The sequence below is a fragment of the Camarhynchus parvulus genome, chromosome 4 (genome assembly GCF_901933205.1).
Source record: "Camarhynchus parvulus chromosome 4, STF_HiC, whole genome shotgun sequence".
Lineage (NCBI taxonomy): Eukaryota > Metazoa > Chordata > Aves > Passeriformes > Thraupidae > Camarhynchus > Camarhynchus parvulus.
In genome coordinates, this window is record NC_044574.1 from 42072835 (window position 1) to 42092256 (window position 19422).

General features: G+C 37.7%; 1 protein-coding gene across 1 annotated transcript; it reads left to right on the forward strand.

Annotated features, from left to right (window-relative positions):
• Positions 1–2158: 2158 nt before the first annotated feature.
• On the forward strand, positions 2159–18391 carry ASIC5 (acid sensing ion channel subunit family member 5). The gene is made up of 10 exons (XM_030948205.1): positions 2159–2198; positions 4405–4711; positions 7001–7232; positions 8362–8481; positions 9409–9558; positions 10151–10298; positions 11799–11855; positions 13909–14077; positions 17469–17560; positions 18192–18391. Exons 1-10 carry the CDS (start codon positions 2159–2161, stop codon positions 18389–18391), a joined length of 1515 nt encoding a protein of 504 aa, XP_030804065.1.
• Positions 18392–19422: the final 1031 nt, after the last annotated feature.

Here is a 19422-nt window from a genome sequence, read left to right on the forward strand (position 1 = left end):
ATGCATTACTTCTGTCTTAAAAGCAGATAATATTTGAGATGTTTCTATTAAAAGAGAGAGCTAAGCAAAACCTCAGAAGCATTAATGTCAAAAAAGAACTTATAGAGGGTGATGCAATGTAACAGGCATTGGAAAGAAACATTTTAATATATTCTAAAAAATACAATATTGTCCCATGAAAGCTAAATATACACCAAATTCATAATGTGTACACATGCATTTTATCTCACCAACCTATAAGAATTCTCAGAAGACATTTTGCTGCAACTAGGCTATAAAGAATTAACTTTATCAGAAACAAGTTATCTATTTGTCTCAGGAAATAGCTATGTAGTTACGCTGGCTGCAGCATTACTTTTTAATTTAGCACCATAACAGCAGAACTGAGCAGCACTTAAGATTGACTTCAAATAATAATTTGAGTACAAAATTTGCATTATGCGTGAATGCAAAAAACGGTGACCACCTCTGTCAACAGCTGGTTTTCCTATCTTTACTGCATTAAGCATTAGGGAATGTGTGGTTTTAATAACCAGACACATATGGTAGGAGTGAGTGGCCAGAGCAAACTGCCTGTGACCAATTTACAACCTGGAACCTTTTTGTCCAAGCCATTTGGGAAGGATGAACAAACATAAGATGGTTGGTCTTCGCCCATTAGTGTTTGCTTAAGAATTAATATAAAACAACCATAAAAGAAATTTTTCAAAATAAATTTCTCATGTAAAACACAAGGAGACAACATAAGCCTTGTTCATCTAAAGTATTGCATAAGCATAATAACTCTTTGTAAGGCGGCAACACAATTAAAAAAAGAAAGTTGAATCACTTGCTGTATATAAAGCCAAGTAACTTACAGTTTGTGCTTCTTAATTCTATACACATAACAATATAAAAGATTAACATAATTTGTTTTATGAACTCAAGCAACTCAGGCAAGAGGTGTTGTCTGGGTTCTGTGAATTACAGCGGTTTGAATTAATAAGAGTCAAAGGATATGCAGGGCTCAGAAACTGCTCAGCAAAGCATCAGCTGGGCTCAAGTTACAAGCATCTTAAAAACTGCTTGTGTCAACACAAGTGCTGTGCAAAACTTGTCCTGGCAGAGAGTCCCAGCAGTGAGGCAACAGTGATAAATGGAGCTGGGAATTCCAAGCAGTAGAGTACGGAAACCTGTCAGCCAGAAGTAATTAAATGGAGTTTAGTGCTTTACCTTGTTGCTTGTAGCATTAACAACACAGCCAGAAAATAGCAAACAACCAGGCAGTGAGGCACCAAGGACCCAAGCTGATACACTTGGTAACCCAAGAACTCTGTAGGTGACCAATGGGACAACTACTAACAGAGGGAACGAAGTAAAGAGATCAGAAAGAGAATGTGAGGGGGCTTTTTTCTTGTTTTTTCCTAAAGCATTAATGAAGTTCATCCCAGGTTTGAATATTCTAGCATTATTATTCACTTTTATTAGATGTTCAGCTCTTTTCTTGAAATAAATTTCAAACAAGATAATTTTGCACATCAACAAAAAAAGCAGCCTCTGTACTTTTGCACAAGGCCTTGCTGATTGTGGCCTGCATGTATATTCATCCTTGCCTACAGGGTTAGTTCTTAGGAGTAACAGCTCATTTTTGCTGAAATGTCCATAAGAACATTTAATCTGGAGCTGGTTCTGAAGGCAGCAATTCAAAGTGTGGATGAACTGCATCCTGTTGCTGCTAGGAACCCAGTGAAAGACATTTTACTGCCCTCCAGACCAGGAAGGAGCTCCTTATTAATTTCAAGAGAAGCCATTCAGTTCTGAACAGCGCAGTATTTTAGCAAAGATCATAGGCCTTTCTAAAACAAAAGGAAAATATATGAAAGAAATTTGTAAGGTGATGCAATACACAAGTGCACTTGCACTACTATTAGCATAATAAGTAATTGAAATGTATATAAAGGTGTACATCTGATCCTGTAATCAAAATTATCTCCTTCACATTGCACACTGTGTTAATAAAAGGCAAAACATAGCAACCCCAGCAGGTAAATTACCAGCCCCATGTGTCATTGAGAATCACCTCCCATTCGGTGTTCTATAAAAGCCATTACCTAGCAGTCATCACAGTGGTAAGGCAGCTTCTTATCCATCCCTTCCCTACTGAAATAAGCACGGCCTCATGGACCAGCTCAGGAAATTCATTCAATGGGATGCCAAAGGTATGTAACTAGGTATATTAGAGTACTTTACCAACAGCTTTGTTATTTTTCATCTTGTCCAAAAGCAGCAATACCTTGTACCTTTTCAAGATACAACAAAGAAGGGAGAGCTCAAAAAAAGCTTGTAGAAAAAAACTTGTATGCTTACTTAAGAAATTTTAAAAACCTTTAGCTATTGGCCCTCTGTGTAGCTAGAATAAAGCTAATACAGTTTTAACCAGGCAACAGCTAAATAGCATTTTCTAAAGAAATCTGGAAGTAGAGTAAGGATTCTTTAAGGCATTCACAAAGTAGTGCTGATGAAAGCAGCAACATGCTACTATTAAATAATCCTATACATTAAAAGCAAATCTTTTAATGTTTTTCTCAGGTGAAACATCATTTTTACTTACTACTATTTACTGTACTAGCTATGCACAGGAGGAGAAATACAGCTTAGCTTAATGTTTGCTTAGATTCAAAGTTACACCTCTGCTGATTAAGGTAACTAGTGTGTTTTGATGGCACTTGGCTTCTGTGTAGGGAAATGCTCTCATTCTCATACCTAGTGCAGTGCATACAGGAGAAATAAATACTCACAGCATTATCCTTGGAGAAAAGGATCTGACTTGCCTGTGATCTCTTGTTGGAATCTACAGGCAGCAGATTCAGAGATGTAGGAACGTACTTCTCCCTCTGCTCTGTTTTGAGGAACAGGCAGAGAACTCGTCCCACTTGCCCACATGCTAGTGAGAGAGAAGCCTACAGCAAAACCAGAAATCTTCTCCATTCCAGCACGATGTACAAAACCACACATGGCTGAACAGATTTGCAGTGGACTCCAGGAGTCACTAGAGCTGGGAGAGAGACTTTTGAATGGTTTTGTAGCAGAAAGCTGTCTGAGGATAAAACAAGGTCATAGTAAATTACATAACGTTGATCAAAGTACTTACACAGACCTTAAAAGAGCAACATAAAGTAAATTCTTTCCCTTCAGAAACTTTTTGAAATCCAGCACCATCTGGCATTTCGTTATCATGGTCCAGAGACTGTGGACCAAAGAAAGGCTGCAGAGTACTGATGTGGTCACAATGTGGCTGATGTGGCTCTGGCAGATGACTCTTAGATCTCTTTGTTCCTTTGCCCAGCTGTAATAGCCTCGAGTAACTCAGTCTTAAAAAGGCTATATTCTCTTCCTACCACACATGCAAACTATTAAATCTAATTTTTGGATAAAAACAGAAGAAGGGAAGCATTTAATTGCTGTTAAACACTGATCTAAATAATACATTTTCATATATTAAAAACTGTCTCACAAATTTTCTTTGATTTACTGTTCTTATGGACTTACTTAATGCCAAAACAAAGTAGTGGATGGCAATCCATAAAAGAAGCGCTTTGCAAAAAAGAGTGATCCAATCTTGACAAGGTACAAAAAAAGGTCTCATGAAGTTTCCCTTATTTGGATATTTTGGGAGAGAAAATAATGTTTAAATACATGTCTAAAAGATTATTCAGCATTAAGCATAGGAAAGTTACTGCAATTCCAGATATTAACTACTACAACTACATTCATTATTGTTATAGCCCTTTTTAAACTTCAAAAATTGTTTGGTTTGGTTTATTTTAATATCAGTTTATAGAAAACATGATGCAAATGAAAACTAAACCCATCCCATTTCAGAGCTGTGGAATCAGACAAGTGCGAACCCAAGAAAATGAGATTAGATATTCTTTTGAACCTGCAACCTTCCAAATCTTATCTTGAAAATTTTAATAGAGAAAGAGTGCAATTCCCTTTCATATCATTCCATATCATTCATTTTAAACCTAATTTGTCAGAGCATGTGTGAAGGACCAGTCCTTTATGGAGTTTTTACTGTAAAAATGAGATGTTAAACTTTTCTCGTAAGCTCACAGCAACGTATGATTTTAGAGCCCTGAGGTATGTCAAAATCCTATCTTTCCCCCAAAAGTGAAACTACTCTTAAATTAAAATGCTTAAACATTTGTGGGCTTGAAATACTGCAAGATATACTTTATACTCAGGGCAACAGTGAGCCCATCTCTTCCCACACAACTCTTCCATCCTCAGAATCAAGTTCATTACTTAAAGAGAGAATTTACAATTAAAGGGAAAATTTATATCAGAATTATGTGGATTCCTTTTTTTGAAGTGATGGTTAAATGCTTTTTTTTTTACATTTTAACTTTGTTCCATATTCAGGAATACTGGAAAAGATACGATTGTGTTTAATGAAGAAACTGCTGCCAGATTGGGAAGACAGAAAGAAGTATCATGAGGAGTTTGCCTCATCCACTTCATTCCATGGTGTGCATAACATTGTCCACAGGCAGAGCAAGGCTCGCAGGGCGCTGTGGCTGCTGGTGGTGGCAGCCTGCCTTGCCACTGCTGTCTGGCAGATCTGCAGCCGCTTCAGCTACTACTTCAGCTGGCCAACCACCACTACCATGGCGGTACAGTACGTGGAAAAAGTCAAATTCCCCGCTGTGACCTTCTGCAACTTGAACAGGTGAAAATTATGTTTGTTGTTTGCTCTTGAGACACAACACATCTTTATCTGAAAACAGTCATGTTCCACAACCTGTTTGGACAAATCACATAAACCAAAGAAAATATGGCTGTGAGGGGCATGTCTTCCACACCACCACATGGTACTTAAAAGAAGATTAAAATACAAGAATCAAGAAAGGGAGGCTGCTTTTATAATCTTCCCCTTCCTTTAGATGACATGATTTTTAAGTTTCACAACAGAAGTTGGAATAGAAAAGCTCTGGTGGTAGTGTTCTATGCATGAGTGTTGCTTTTCAGTGTAACTAAGGAACAGCCATCAGCCACATTCAAGTTAAAAATAGAAGACAAGATTAGCAAATGATTTTAAATAGCAACTTCATGCAAAGCTAAAAATCTTACGTAAAACAGATACTCCTTTTTCAGAGGTGCTCAGCCTTTACAACTCCTGCTGTTGTCTGGAGTTTTTGCAGGAGGAAAGCATTTGGGTTGTTTGGAAATCGTCTGTCTAAGCAAGAACTTCACTACAGATTTCTACATTTGAAGACAGTGCCCGACATTCAGTGCAGCCACTTCAAAGATAATTTAATGAAATTGTGGCCTGATTTTTAGAGCAAAAACATAATTTAGGAACAGTTTTAGAAACACAGAAAGCTTATCCACATTTTTTCCTCAAAAATTAGTACATTTTCTCATTTTCCACCTTCTGCTGGCAGAATCAGCCAGAAGCCCAAGTCTCAAAGGCCTGGAGTCGTTCTGCCTCCCTCTGCCACCTCCTCATTTCCTGCATAAAGCTACCCTGGATTGTACCACACGATGTGCACTGCAGACAGAAGTCCCTCTGGCTGGGCTGGCTGTTATAAACAAGCCTCAGTTCTTGTAACTATAGCAGCAGCACACTGTAAGGAGTCAGCCACCGAGCACAGCATTTTTCCATCTAAGTAACAGTTTGCTGCCGTATCCATCTGCCAGTCACGCTGTGCTTATCCTCCCCTCCTGTTTTTATTAACTGGGTTTTTTCATTAGCAGGACAAAGAGGCACAGCACTCCCTTTGTCTTTATTTTTTGACTCAAATTTAGTGGTGAAGAGCTGTTCCTACTAACCTTCCTTAAACTGGGGCATTAAGATCTATTACACAAATATGTTACATTAATACATTTTTAAAAATAACTTTATAACTTCTGTAAAGCCTTACTTTACGTCAATAAAGAACTTCAATGCTGTACATAAGGAAAGCACCACCGAAGTCTCATCATATTTTTGAGACTTTTCAAGTGGATTCAAAGATTAAAGATCACCTTTGGTTTAAAACACTGTGCCACCAGCTCATGGGAAGGTACACTCTCTACAGAGGGGTGTAGTGCCTTAGTAAAGCAGGTACATGAGACTACTGCAAATGTGCTTAGAATTCAATTTCCAAATTAAGGAAGAGAGCTTTTTTCTGACAGGGACAGCTCCTGTCAGCTAGTTTCCCATATGTAAACTCAATTGTTCAGCTTGTCATCGGTTCTACTAATCTGGTTGTTGGCTTATGTGAATGGTTCATTCTTGTATTTGCAGGGTTCCCAGACAAAGGGAGGAATGATGGATCTGACTCCATGTTCTCAGAAGGCTAATTTATTATTTTATGATACTATATTATATTAAAGAATACTATACTAAACTATACTGAAGAATACAGAAAGGATACTTACAAAAGGCTAAAAGACAATAATGAAAACTCGTGATTCTTTCCAGAGTCTCGACACAGCTTGACCCTGATTGGCCAATGAGTGAAAACACTCACACCAGAAACCAATGAAACAATCACCTGTGGATAAACAATCTCCAAACACATTCCAAAGCAGCAAAACACAGGAGAAGCAAATGAGATAATATTGTTTTCCTTTTTCTCTGGGGCTTCTCAGCTTCCCAGGAGAAGAATCCTGGGGAAAGGGATTTTTCCAGAAAATATGACAGTGACAGAATTCTGCCTGAGTTCAGCTACTCAGGGGATTTGGTTTTTAATGTTTAATAAACAACCACACAAAACAGAAATATTTCCTGTATGACTAGAACAGCCATGGGAAGGTGTCTACTTTCTGTTTCCAGATGTGGAAGATACAATCCTAGAGATAGGGACTATATTGTTTGTTCATGTTGTAGAGATCAAACTGCAACCTGTTGGGCAAGAATCCCTTCTAGTTTGTGAGCAGACAGCAAATTATGTCACAGTTTTGTCAAAATTAGCCTTGAGATCAGTCCTATACTACAGAATCCCAAGCAATTCTTTCTACTTCTCATTGGCAGGTTTCAAGCTCATGCTGTGAGCGACCTGAAAGTAATTTTTTTAATTTGGAACATTGTATCTTCAATTCTCCAAAAATTTACTACAGAAGACAAATATTCCCAGGAGTTAAACAATTTCCTTCTTGGGAACCAGAACTTCAGCATCAAAGACTTTACAAGGAAAAATGGGTTTTATCTGAACAGCAGCACATTGATTGAATGTGATTTTTTCGGAAAGCCATGTTACCCACAGGTAAATATGTTTCTTTTATTAAAACAATAGCACAGAGAGGAAGGGGATATATTCTTTATACTCAACTTAAAATATTTAGCTTTGCCCCCTGCTCCCCTATGCTCTTTTACAGTCAGAAAATAGAGAACAAAAGTCCTGCTCTAAATTACCCTGAGGGTCTCAGTTCTCCCACTGACTACAGAGGCAGCATGCTGGACTCTCTGAGCTGTAAGATGGGATTTCAGTTTAAATTGCTCTCTGCCTAATGCCACTTCTGCACAGGCAGCAGCCCTTGAAAGCTGTCATGCCCCCAGGCTCTATCTAACAACCTTTTCCATCAGTGGCCTGCAGTGAAGGCAGTTTGAACCAAGTTTTTTTACATGACGTGATTCTGTGGTTTTGTTCTTGAGGTCAAGAATACAGACAGCCAGGGTAACAGGAATTTTAAATATTGAAAAGAAAATAGCCCATGTTTGGGAATTTGGGATAACAGCCGAAAAATATGATCATCCCATTTTTATGTCAATTCTGCTGTAAAGGAATTCCCAACTTAGACAGAAAATGTGAACAAAGAAGTCAGGTCTATATTCTTTCAGATTAATCTAACCTTTAGATATGCTGTAGTTTCTAAAATTAGGCATTAGAGACTTCTCTTAACTGGAAGACACTAGAGCTAAGAACTAAACTAAAGCAGTGAGATGTAGTCATATTAAATTACAAGGTGGTTTCAGGAAAAAATGCAAATATTGTACTTTCATATGTAACATGACATTTAGTTTTGAAACAGTCTTCACTAAGCAGCTAATGGAAAAAATTAAAAGTTATTTCTGAATATATAATTTCTATATAATGTAACAGGTATAGAAATAACACAGGACCTCATTAAATTATTCTGGGCAGCTCATTAGTATTAATAAGAATGTGAAATTTCTCCTTTAAACTTCATTTTCTATAGAAAGGGCTGAAATACTTTTGAATATTTCATTAAAAACCTCTTTTCTGATTGTAATATTGAGCACTTTGGAGAAAAAAATCAAACAAAATAAGTCAACAACAACCCCAGTAGTCCCTTTCATGCATTGCAATTAACTAAGGAAACTACAAGTGTTCTTTCTTTCATTTCACCCTTCCCTATTTTCCTTTATTGAAGGATTTTGAACATGTTTTCACTGAATATGGAAACTGCTTTACTTTTAATCACAATGATCTTTCAGCAAGAAGAGTGAGTTTGTCTGGAAGAGGCTTACATTTGCTTTTTGATGTCCAGCAGGTACAGCTATCCTAAGGATTATAAGCAATGAATCATGTACTAACTTATAAATTAGTGGAGGGGTTTTTATTTGTTTGTTTTGGGATTTTTGTTTGATTGGGTTTACACAGGCCTCCAGAATTTCATGCACAAAATTCAAAATCAAGACTATTTCCAAGTGAGAATGTATTTTAAAGGAAATACCCAAATAGAGCTTTAAAAAGACAGAATTACTAGTGACTCTGTCCCCAGCTAAGGGGAAGAAGGTTGTGAGTGAGCATACACATGCACTGTTCACCTAGAACTGAAACATGTCATCAGGAAAGTGATTTAATTTTATACAAGCAGTTCATCTTAATAAAAGGCCCAGAAGGGAAGGTCACCTCATGTCAGTTTCTATGTAGCACCAAATTTTAGTTAGAGCAGCTGCAGCAGCTCAATGCCAGCCAAGACCTTCGCACTGTAAATTGTTTCTGACATTAGAATTGTCTCTGACCAACAAAAAAGCAGAACACAGGGAATATCACCTTAAGCGAACAGGGAAGAAAACTAACAGATTGACAAATTACTTAGACATTGGCTTTTGTTCTCTAGGAATTATGAGTCAGGAGTGAAAGATTCTGAAGAGAATAATGGAAAGCTTAGTGAAATGTGATGGGAAGTGGCAAGTAAAAGGAACAAATCTCCAAGTTATGAGTAAATGCTGACCTATGACTTCTTGTATTTAAAATCGGGGATGCCAAAAAGAATAAAAAGATTAAAAGTTTATAGCAACTCGAAGGAAAACCACAGAGGTAATGAACAAAGGAAATTCAAGTCAGTTTGCTTCTATACTTTCCTGTAAATTGCCAAAAATATTGCTAAACAACACAGTACCACAATAAATATAGCTAAAAGTTCAGATGGCAAGCAAAGCCAAACTACTTTAAACAATTCTTTTTGCATCAGGACAAATTCACTGATGAGCCTACCCTTGGTTATACTGATGCTGGAATAACTTTTGTTGTCCACTCACCCCAAGAGCTGCCACGCTTTGATGGTTTAGGTTTGCTGACACCAGTGGGGACGCACGCGCAGGTCGCAATCCGCCAGCTGAAGGTAAGGGCTTTGCCCAGGGACTGGAACTAGTGGTTTTTGGTTTTTACTGTCTCCTATTCTCTTCTGAAGCACTGAAACAATGAATCAGACCTTTTGGAGTGTAAAATATTTATTACACCTTGGTGACTCCAAAATATAACATTTCCTCTGGACACAAACAAAATTACTGCTGTTTGGGAGAATATCCCTGGTTTTCCTAATTTCTCTATCAATCGTCTCTATCAAAGTCAGCTTTTATTTCCTGTAACTTTACAACCTAATTGACAGATAATGATAAAAAGACATCACAGAACTTCCCTATCAACACATTCTGCTACCATTAAGGGGGTCTCACATTCCTAGCAGAATTCAAGTGGAATAGAGAACCATTTCACACTAAGCTGTCTAATCAGGGCCTACTTTTGCTTTGAGAGAGGGGAGATGAATTTTTAATGCCAAGAGCATGAACTGTAATTGCCTCTAATTAAATCACAATGTTACAGCTTGTGTCTTCAACAGGCTTCCTGCAAGCACTTTAAAATATGGAAAAGCAATACCAGTGTTTAAAACAGACCCCCAAAAAATTGTATCTCTTGTTATTATTATCCTACAGTCAATTATCCAAGAATACCCATGGGGAGAGTGCAAGCCTGATATAAAACTTCAGTACCACAAGATTTATAGTACTAATGGATGTTTGCTGGAATGCAAAGCCCGGTACATACAGGACTGGTGTGGCTGTTTGCCATTCATTCTTCCAGGTATTTCTCAGGAGTATCCTCATACCACACACTGATCATCTTCCTGGAAGTCCTCACGTGTTAGTGAATAGCCAAGGAGATAGAGCACATATTTGAGGGAAATCTCCAGTTGATATTAATTGAAATTCCAAGGAAATAAGCAAGATATTTGGTCAAGGCTAGACCTAGCATCTGGGTCATTGTCTATTCTTAGGATACAGTCCAAAAAATAGAAAGAAACAATTATGCCTCAGGAGTGTGAGACAGGTCTGTAGTCTTCAACCTGACTTCCTAAGGAGCTGGAACTAAACCCATAAGAAGGCATACATTTTCATACATAATCCAGGCAACTTACTTTGCAGGCAGGTGTTCAGCAACCACAGCAGAAGAGCTGGCTTGAAAACAGACTCTCAGAAATCCTACATGGGCCACAGAAAGAGCCTGGCAGCAGCAAAGGCTCTACAAAGCCAAAAAGGCTGCATGAAGCCTTCTAATCACCTTCAAATGTGGAGCACCAGGTGCCTGCTGTAATACTCCCCTAAAGTATCCAGGTTTCTTAATCACTCTAGAAATGTAAGGCAGAAACACTGAGCTCTCACACCTTTTCACCATTAATGACAATACTGTCACCTAAAGCAACCCTGGAATCCAGATCTCTGTTCTTGCACCTCTTTTTTCACAACTGGTGGGCAAAAAAGCCACTAGATCACAAGAAAGCCTGTACTGACTCCTTGCATTTTTTAAATATGCTCAAGCAAGGCAGAATGCTCTTACAAAAGCAGACTCATTAATGTGTAATCTCTAGCCTGTTAGTTTGAGAACCCCTGGGAAAGGAGGTTGGCAGTCTTCTGCAAACTGTCATGGAAAAGGGGTTGCCAAGACAATTAAGTCTGGGTCTCCCATGCCTGGGGCAACAGCTTTATACAACTTTATACCAGGACAATTAGATAAAGGAGAGCAATGCCTTCTGGAACTGTGTGCTAAACTGCTACACAACATTTGCGTGTGAAGAAAAAAATTTTTAAAATGGGGTGAAACTGAGGCTAACTGAAAATTTTGCTCTTGTTCAGCATATGATCTTACCTCCTGGATCTCAAAAATACTCCTGCATGAAGCTCAGAATTTCTGCAGAAACACGTGGGATGTAATCTCATATCAAATCTACCTTACTTTGGGTTTTTTTTTTCATTTCCACTAGGAAAAGCAGAAATTTCCAGTCTTTAGCAAGCTAACACCAAGAGTGAGCCACCCTTAAGCTTAAAGGCAGTTCAGGCTGGTACACATAATGAAGGTGTTTGCTCCAACAGCAACCTCCTGGCTTGGCCTGTTGTGTCTCTTCAGCACGTACCCCTCCTGGTGTTGGTAACTGCACTGTGCCCAGCTGAATTGATTTATCAGTTGTGTAATCATTAACCTGAAGTGATGAGCAAGTTTTGATGACATTATATTTCAGTTTAGTACAAATAGAGCTAGGGGTTAGATGGTTAATTGAGGCTCCTAAATATTTTTATTTATTTTTAGGAAATGGAACAGAATGTGACTTGCTGAAGTTTTACAAATGTGTTTATCCAGCAGTCTGTAAGTAATAACTTCATATTCATGATTTCCAAGCCAATTACAAATAGTAGACAATATCAATAATGAAAATAATCTGGAGTACATCCCAGTTCATTTAATGTTCTGAAAACAGAGACCAGACAGAGCATGAAATATATGCCCATTAAAAAGCCAACAAACCATACAAAAAATACTAAAAAAAAGTGTGCTTACTAATAGAAGAATTCATTTTAGCAATCAGAAATGGTTTAAAATGGAAGATCATCCAACTAATCTGTTTTAAATTACCAAGCCTCTGGCTAGCATTTTCACATCTTCACAGTATCCTTCTAGATCCAATGTTGTATTCTTTGTGCAAGAAGACTGAACAGTACAGTAATAACAGGTTTGTTAACAGGTAAAACAGAAATCATTAGCTTTAAAGTTTCATCTTTTTAAAAAGGAGGGCTTTTGAAAGCACTTGAAATGCAATTCTTTTCCATAAATATATAAATATGCACAGTGGGTATGAAATTTGTAAGTCACTGCAACAGACTGGAAAATACTTAAAATAGTAATCTGAGAAGTAACTTTTCATGAACCAAAGAAAGCTTTCTTTTTTAATTGGTCTGGTTTCTATTGTGTAATGTGATTCTCTCTGAGTGATTAGTAGACTCAGAAGTTGGTGGGGGGCACTGTTTTGATAAGGTGTGTGCAACATTCAGGCCAGATCTTCTACTGTGAACAATTACTTTTTTTTTCCTTGTAAGCTATTTTAAAATGGATCCCACTAAGTTCACATTCTTATATAACCATGATTCTTAAAAGCCTGTCATGAGGGAAGATGCATATTATTTTACTTAATAGATATCCCGTGACTGAATGTCAAACAAACCACAGAGCAATAAGCAAAAATGACCCTAAATTCCCCTGAAGGATGGCCAGGGTTCAGAGCTGGATCCCAGAAGGTTTGTAGATATATGGCCCCTGGAATCTCATTTTAGGGGCTGACTTTCCTTTGACAGAGACAGAGAGGTAAGACACCTGATAACAAAATCTCAAGTAACAGCACACTTATCCACTATCTTCAGGATCCACTAAGAACATTATTTTAGGAGCTCTGAGGGCTGCCTCTCCAGAATAAAAGCCACAACCTAGCATCCCTGGAGAGTATTTCAAATCATCAGCTAACAGGCTGAGATATCCCCTTCTCTGTGCTTTGCAAAAGCGAGAAGCCCACAGGCAGAGTGAACAGACACCACCTCTGCCACCCCACAAACAGGACAAATAGAACATCACAGGCAGGAGATCACAGTACTCATCTCACAGTGATGGCTTATGATTTAGGAAACATTTATGCCTTACAATTTTTCATCCGCATTGTTTTTCTCTAGCCTTGCCAGATTTCTGTAATGATTATTTTCTGTAGCTCTTTCTGTAATTCCTTGTTAAGACGAATGGCTCCCCAGTTTCGTGGCAGCCAGACCTGCAGAATTTTATGACTTCTCTTCAATATTTGAAGAGACAAGCCTTCCCTAAACCTTCTTAGCTGTCTTGAGCCCAATTATTAAATGGCAGGCAGGGGTTAAAGTAAAGTGAACTTATCTTACCAAGGTTTTTGCAGTTATCAGATGATAGCCAAGTACAGTTGGAACTGCTCTGGAAGCTCTTTCTGTGCACTGAAATGAGCTGGGCAGGCACTAAGGCATCAAGACCAAAGATATATACCTAAGTATTTAATTAAAAAGCTAGCAAGAACATGGAAAATTTTCTGTTGTCTTTTTGCTTAACTGTGAGTGAGAAACAATAAGCACATAAAGCCCCAACAAAGGCAGAAAGACTTAGAGGTGCTGTATTTCTTTGGAGAAAAATGAGAAATATATCTCAACCTTTGTTTTTGTGTACCAGTTTCCCAAATGAAAGTTGCAAACACTTACTTGATCCTTCAATACTAGTAAGTATCCACTTTTCTTGGGATAATTAATCCACACATTTATGAAAGACAATTAAAAGTAATTTAGTAAGTATTTTTTAAGTTTTAAACTGTGTGCTTTTTAAGAAATATTGTATAAAAATATTTATTCTGAAATTTCAGATAATATAGAGATAAAAGGATTATGTACAGTAGGAACACACAATTCCACTTGCCCTGCCCCATGTGAAGAAACAGATTATCCTACAACTGTCACCTATTCAAACTTTGGAGGAGAAAAAGCCATAAAATATTTTTCTACAAAACTGAAGAAAAGCTCAGAATACATCAGGTAATCTTGCTTAACACCTTGTCTAACAAAGAAATTATCAATTCCTTTTAACCATGGTAGCAGAGTGTATGATGAAAATATGATCTTAAAAAGATATTCTTATATGTGGTATTAATAACATTGCCTGCGAGATAACATAATCTCTTGGACAAAACTGGTTAAGATTTATACAAATTCATATCTATATTGATGTATGTATGTATTATACACATAGATATATATATATATATATGTATATGTATATATAATATGCTTAGATAGACCTAAGACTGGATAACAAAGAATAGATAATGCAATTACAAAGTAATGTTCTCAATTACCTTCGCTCTCACTAATCTCTGATGACAAAGTTTTTTGATCACTGTTTCAATTAGGAATAAAAAAAGCAGGGTTATCAAACCTATTCACAATGGATTCAGCAGAGAAAACCAACCTTCACATTCCACCAATTAAGGCAATGAAAACACACAGATGTATAAAGTTCTTCTCCTTTTAGCCTATTCCCAAAGGAAGTTTTGTAAATACTGAAGACCTGGGTTTTATTGTAGCAGCAATGCCACAGATTTAATAACATTTTCTATTGTTAGTAGAATTCCTTAACACTATTTATATTATAAAAGTTATTTAGAAAATCTTTGGTACCACGAGGTACCAAATTCTCACCAAATTCTCGAGGTAGCAGAAGAGAGAAACAGGATGGTTGTGCGTGACTGAAAGCATTACTCAGAAAAAGGATGTAGAAAATTTAATGCAGTTTCATACACTGAATTGCTTCTTTCTCATAACCAGAGATGTCAGCAGTACAAATAAGTATTAAGGCAGGTGCTACATGAATTCATAGTATGTACTACATCAAAGTATGTTCATAAACAATTGTACAACATTTGATTCATGAAATATCTATGAGTTTCCTTGTCTCAGTGACTTTGGTTTTCTCACTTTTGAAGCCATCAGTCTGCAAATGCTGGCTGATATGCTGGGATATGTTTATACATGCACAGGAACTACACAAATCATAAAATGGTTGGGTTTCATGGGACCTTTAATGGTCAACTAATCCAATTCCCCCGCAATAAGCAGGGACATCATCATCTACATCAGGTTGCCCAGAGCCCAGTCCAACCTGACACTGAATGTTTCCAGGCATGGGCTATTCATCACCTCTCGGGGCAACCTGTTCCAGTGTTTCACCATGCTTGTTGTAAAAGATGCCTTCCTTACACCTAGACTGGATCTACCCTTGGTTTACAACCATTACCTCTTCTCCTGTATCTACAGACCCTATTAAAAGTCTGTTCCAAATGAACATTATGAAAATTAAACTTGTTATATACAAACATTAATAATCCCTTCAGGACATTTTATCTTTGTTGATTATTTTATTGTCTGCAAACATCATGCACAACTCAGTAATTATTCAATTACATAAGGGAACATACAAGAAATTCCCCTGTTACCAGGCCTTAACCAATAGGAATCCTGCCAATACATTAATGAGTACACATTTCAAGCTATAAAACATAGATGTAATTATTTCTGAAGATGTTATGAGGAAAAAGTTAAATATTTATTGGATAATTCTGCTAGCAAATCCATTACAAGGGCAGGAGCCTTACTAACAGAATCTAGGAGAATAAGATTATTCTTATACATTAGGGCTACCTAAATTTTAGAATTTTCACCCAAAGAAATAGAAGTGATGATTTTGTATCGAAAATATTTTCATGAATATTGTTAATGAGCTCACTGTCACTGCCAAAGCAAAAACCTGTAGCTGTTAATACTTCTGAAGAATCATAGGAGGGTTTGGATTGGAAGGGACATTAATGATCATCCAACCCCTGGATGGTTCCAACCCGTGTGGACAGGGATACCACCCTCTACATCAGATTGCTCAAAGCCCCATCCAACATGGCCTTGAACACTGCCAGGGATGGGGTATCCACAAGTTCTCTGGGCAACCTGTTCCAGTGCCTCATCATCCTCACAGTAATGATTTTCTTCCCAATATCTAATCTAAACCTACCCTGTTTTTGTTTAAAGCCATTCCCCTTGCCCTATCCCTACATGTCCTTGTAAAAAGTCCCATTCTGTGTTTTTTGTGAGCACCCTTTAGGTACTGGAAGGCTGCTGTAATTTCCCTCCAGAGGGTTCTCTTTTCCAGGCTGAACAGCCACAAGTCTCTCAGCCTGTCCTCATAGGTGAGGTGCTTCAGCCCTCTGATCATCTTTGTGGCCTCCTCTGGACCCTCTCTCTACATCCTTTTCATGATGGGAGCCCCAGAACTGGACAAAATACTCCAGGTGTTCCATTCTGCCCCTCTACTTCACTCTTGTGGACCTTCCCTCAATGTTCTGGTCACTCTTCCTTCGATGCAGTCCAGGCTGACTCCAAGGGCTGCAAGTGCACATTGCACATTCGTGTTGAGCTTCTCCTCAATGAACACCCCAAGTCCCTCCACTTAGGGCTGTTCTCATTCAATTCTCTGTTCAACCTCCACCCGTGCCTGTGCTTGCCCTGATCCAGGTTCAGTACTTAGCACCTGGCCTTGCCGAACTATGTGAGGTTTACATAGGCTCACCTCTCAAGCCTGTCCAGGTCCCAGCTCCTGGGATGGCATCCCTTCCCTCCAGCATGTCAGTCACACCACACAGCTCGGTGTCATTGACAAACTTGCCAAAGGAGCCCTCAGTGCCACTGTCCATGTCACTAAAAAGATGTTAAACAGCACTGGTCAAATACTCTACTTGGACATTGAGCCATTGACATTATGTGTGCAGTCAGTTTTTGTGTTGGTTTTCTTCCAAACCCACTATTTTTATATTCCATTTACAACTTAAGCAGAGTTTTTCTGTAGACAAGATACCATAAAGAGGAGCTCTTCACTCAGTCATTACACAGGTCTTGCTCCAACTGAGACTTACCCACTCTTCCACTTTTGCAGCGTGCAAGAATATAATTAGGTAAGTGAAGAAACTTGCAGAGGGTAGAACAGAACATCCAAGTTTAGGACAAACACTGCTCTGCACAAACATGCCAATTGAAATAAACACAATTAAATATGCAGTTGCATGTAATCAAGAGTGGTAGGCTACACTTTACTTGACATTTTCATTCAAGTTTCTCTCAGTAATCCTTAAAAAATATCTAGTTCTAGAGCACAGTACAGATATAGAGCTACCTTTTGAACACAGCAGGAAGACCTACTGCTGCTAAACTGTTGTTTTTTGAATTTTCTCCTTCTCTCATGTAACTGATATGGATAAAACTCATCTAACTTTTCATTAAAGACACCATCCCTCTCCCTGAACTCAGACCATGCTGACAGACGTTGGTAAAAATGAGCAGCACTCATGACTGTCTCAAGTAAACTCTATGTATTTGTCATTAGGCAAAACCTTGTGCGTATTGAGATTAAATATCACGATCTGAGCTACAAAATAACACAGCAGCAGAAGGCTTTGACTATCTCTGAGTTGCTTGGTAAGTGAATGCTTAATATTTATTATTGATTAATAATTAATCTAAAAATAGTAATTTAAAAAAACCACCAGACCAAAAAAACCTGATTTTTCAATTCTCTTGCCCCCTGAATTAAAAAACTATGTGGGCTTCTGAACAAGAAGCCACAATTTTTATGTATAATAGTAATAATCATGTCTGGTTCATGGTAATTTTTGATACTGTCTCCTGTCATTCCATTAAAGAAGCCATGGTATGGACAGCAGCTGAGACTAAGAATTAAGTTTGGCATAGTTTATGGTTCTATCACAGACAGGACAGTAAAAACAGTGACATTTTGGGGATTTGGAGAGGAGAGAGAGAACATGGGAATGAGAAGCAAGGGAACAGCTAAAAGGGCATAGAAGTAGTAAATATTTTAAGTATCTGTTTCACAGTAGGATGTCTTGTGTTGTACTTGCTTTATTTAGAATTTTCAAAAACACATTAGTCCTCTTCAGTAAACTTTCTTAAGAATATTAATTCTGTTTTCCTAAAGTGATGGATTATGTATATTGAATTTATGCAACACTTGAGCCTGGCAGGGTTTTGTTTGCTTGCTAGACTAAACCAGATGCTTTGTATGACACATGTTTATTTCCTTCTATTACAGCTGATGTAGGTGGCCAGCTTGGATTGTTTTGTGGTGCCAGTATGATTACAATCATAGAACTGCTAGAGTATATTTTTACTAACTTCTGTTGGATGTGCATCTTTCTTCTTTTGAAAGCTCCTGAAATGCCTCAATGGAACAATCCATCCCAGAACCAACCAATGCAAAAGGGAAAAAAGAGGGGAGTGCAAGAATGTTAATGTGGAAGTCTGGAACTAATTGGTTTTGTAAATTCCTTTTCTTTTTAAGATACAAAGGAGACTGTAATATTTTACACTGCTCTCCTTATTCTCCCTATTATTCCCTAAAATGATTTAACTGTGCTAAATAACTTTAAAGAGTGCATGTCACAAAGTCTCACTTTCCTTCTCATATAAAGAAAAATGTAATCTTTAACTTTTATTTTAACAAATTAGCTTTTTTAAAATAGCATAGCAAATGATGCTGACATATGATACAATTTAGCATTCATAACCCAGATTTTATCTTCTGTGTTTTGAGTGATGAGAAATAATGCACATGCCAAATTATCTCACAGAAATTTCTTGACTACCATAAATATGGAGCAGTGCTATTCTTAAAATGCTGGTTCCTTATTAACAACTCTTCTAGTAGGTTATCATTGTAACATATTCCAGTGAAGAATACGGTAACTTCACCTTGAACAATTAGGAATGTGCCTAATAGCAATAAAATTTACCTGTCTGAAACACACCAAAAAATCTCATTAGTCTGCCAGCTACTACAGAGAACCACAGGGCATCGAAGTGGATGGCAAGTGGGCAAACATGGGTCAAGACCAGTGTTTAATGTCATGAAAGGTGATAATAAAGGCTTCATCTAAGTCTTACTAAATATGAGTCAGTGTAATAATTTGGTGGCTTTGGTACTGATTCAGGCTTCCTGAACATTTATTTCGGTATTCAGAAAAGCTTCTGAATACTGAAATATTCAGGGCTTATAGAGCAGTAGTAGTTTAGTCTCATGTTTTTTTAAGAAGACTGCAGTGATTAAATAAAGTAATAAGTGTATTTACTGAAGAGCCAAGTCCTTAAGGTCAGATATAAAGTAATGAAAATGCTACCATTTGGCCATCATTGGCAACAGCTTCCCTTCAGCATAAGCCCTAGGATTTGCAATTCAGGAAACACAGGAAATGTTTTTGCTACCTAGAAAGAGATGCCTTGATTTTTTGTCCTCTAACCTGTTTCCTCAATTCTTATTTATTGGT

Coding starts and splice junctions, on each gene's coding strand:
- ASIC5 (XM_030948205.1), top strand. CDS start 2,159: ATGGACCAGCTCAGGAAATTCATTCAATGGGATGCCAAAG. Junction 7,233..8,361: donor GAAAGCCATGTTACCCACAG/GTAAATATGTTT, acceptor CCTTTATTGAAG/GATTTTGAACATGTTTTCAC. Junction 11,856..13,908: donor ATGTGTTTATCCAGCAGTCT/GTAAGTAATAAC, acceptor CTGAAATTTCAG/ATAATATAGAGATAAAAGGA.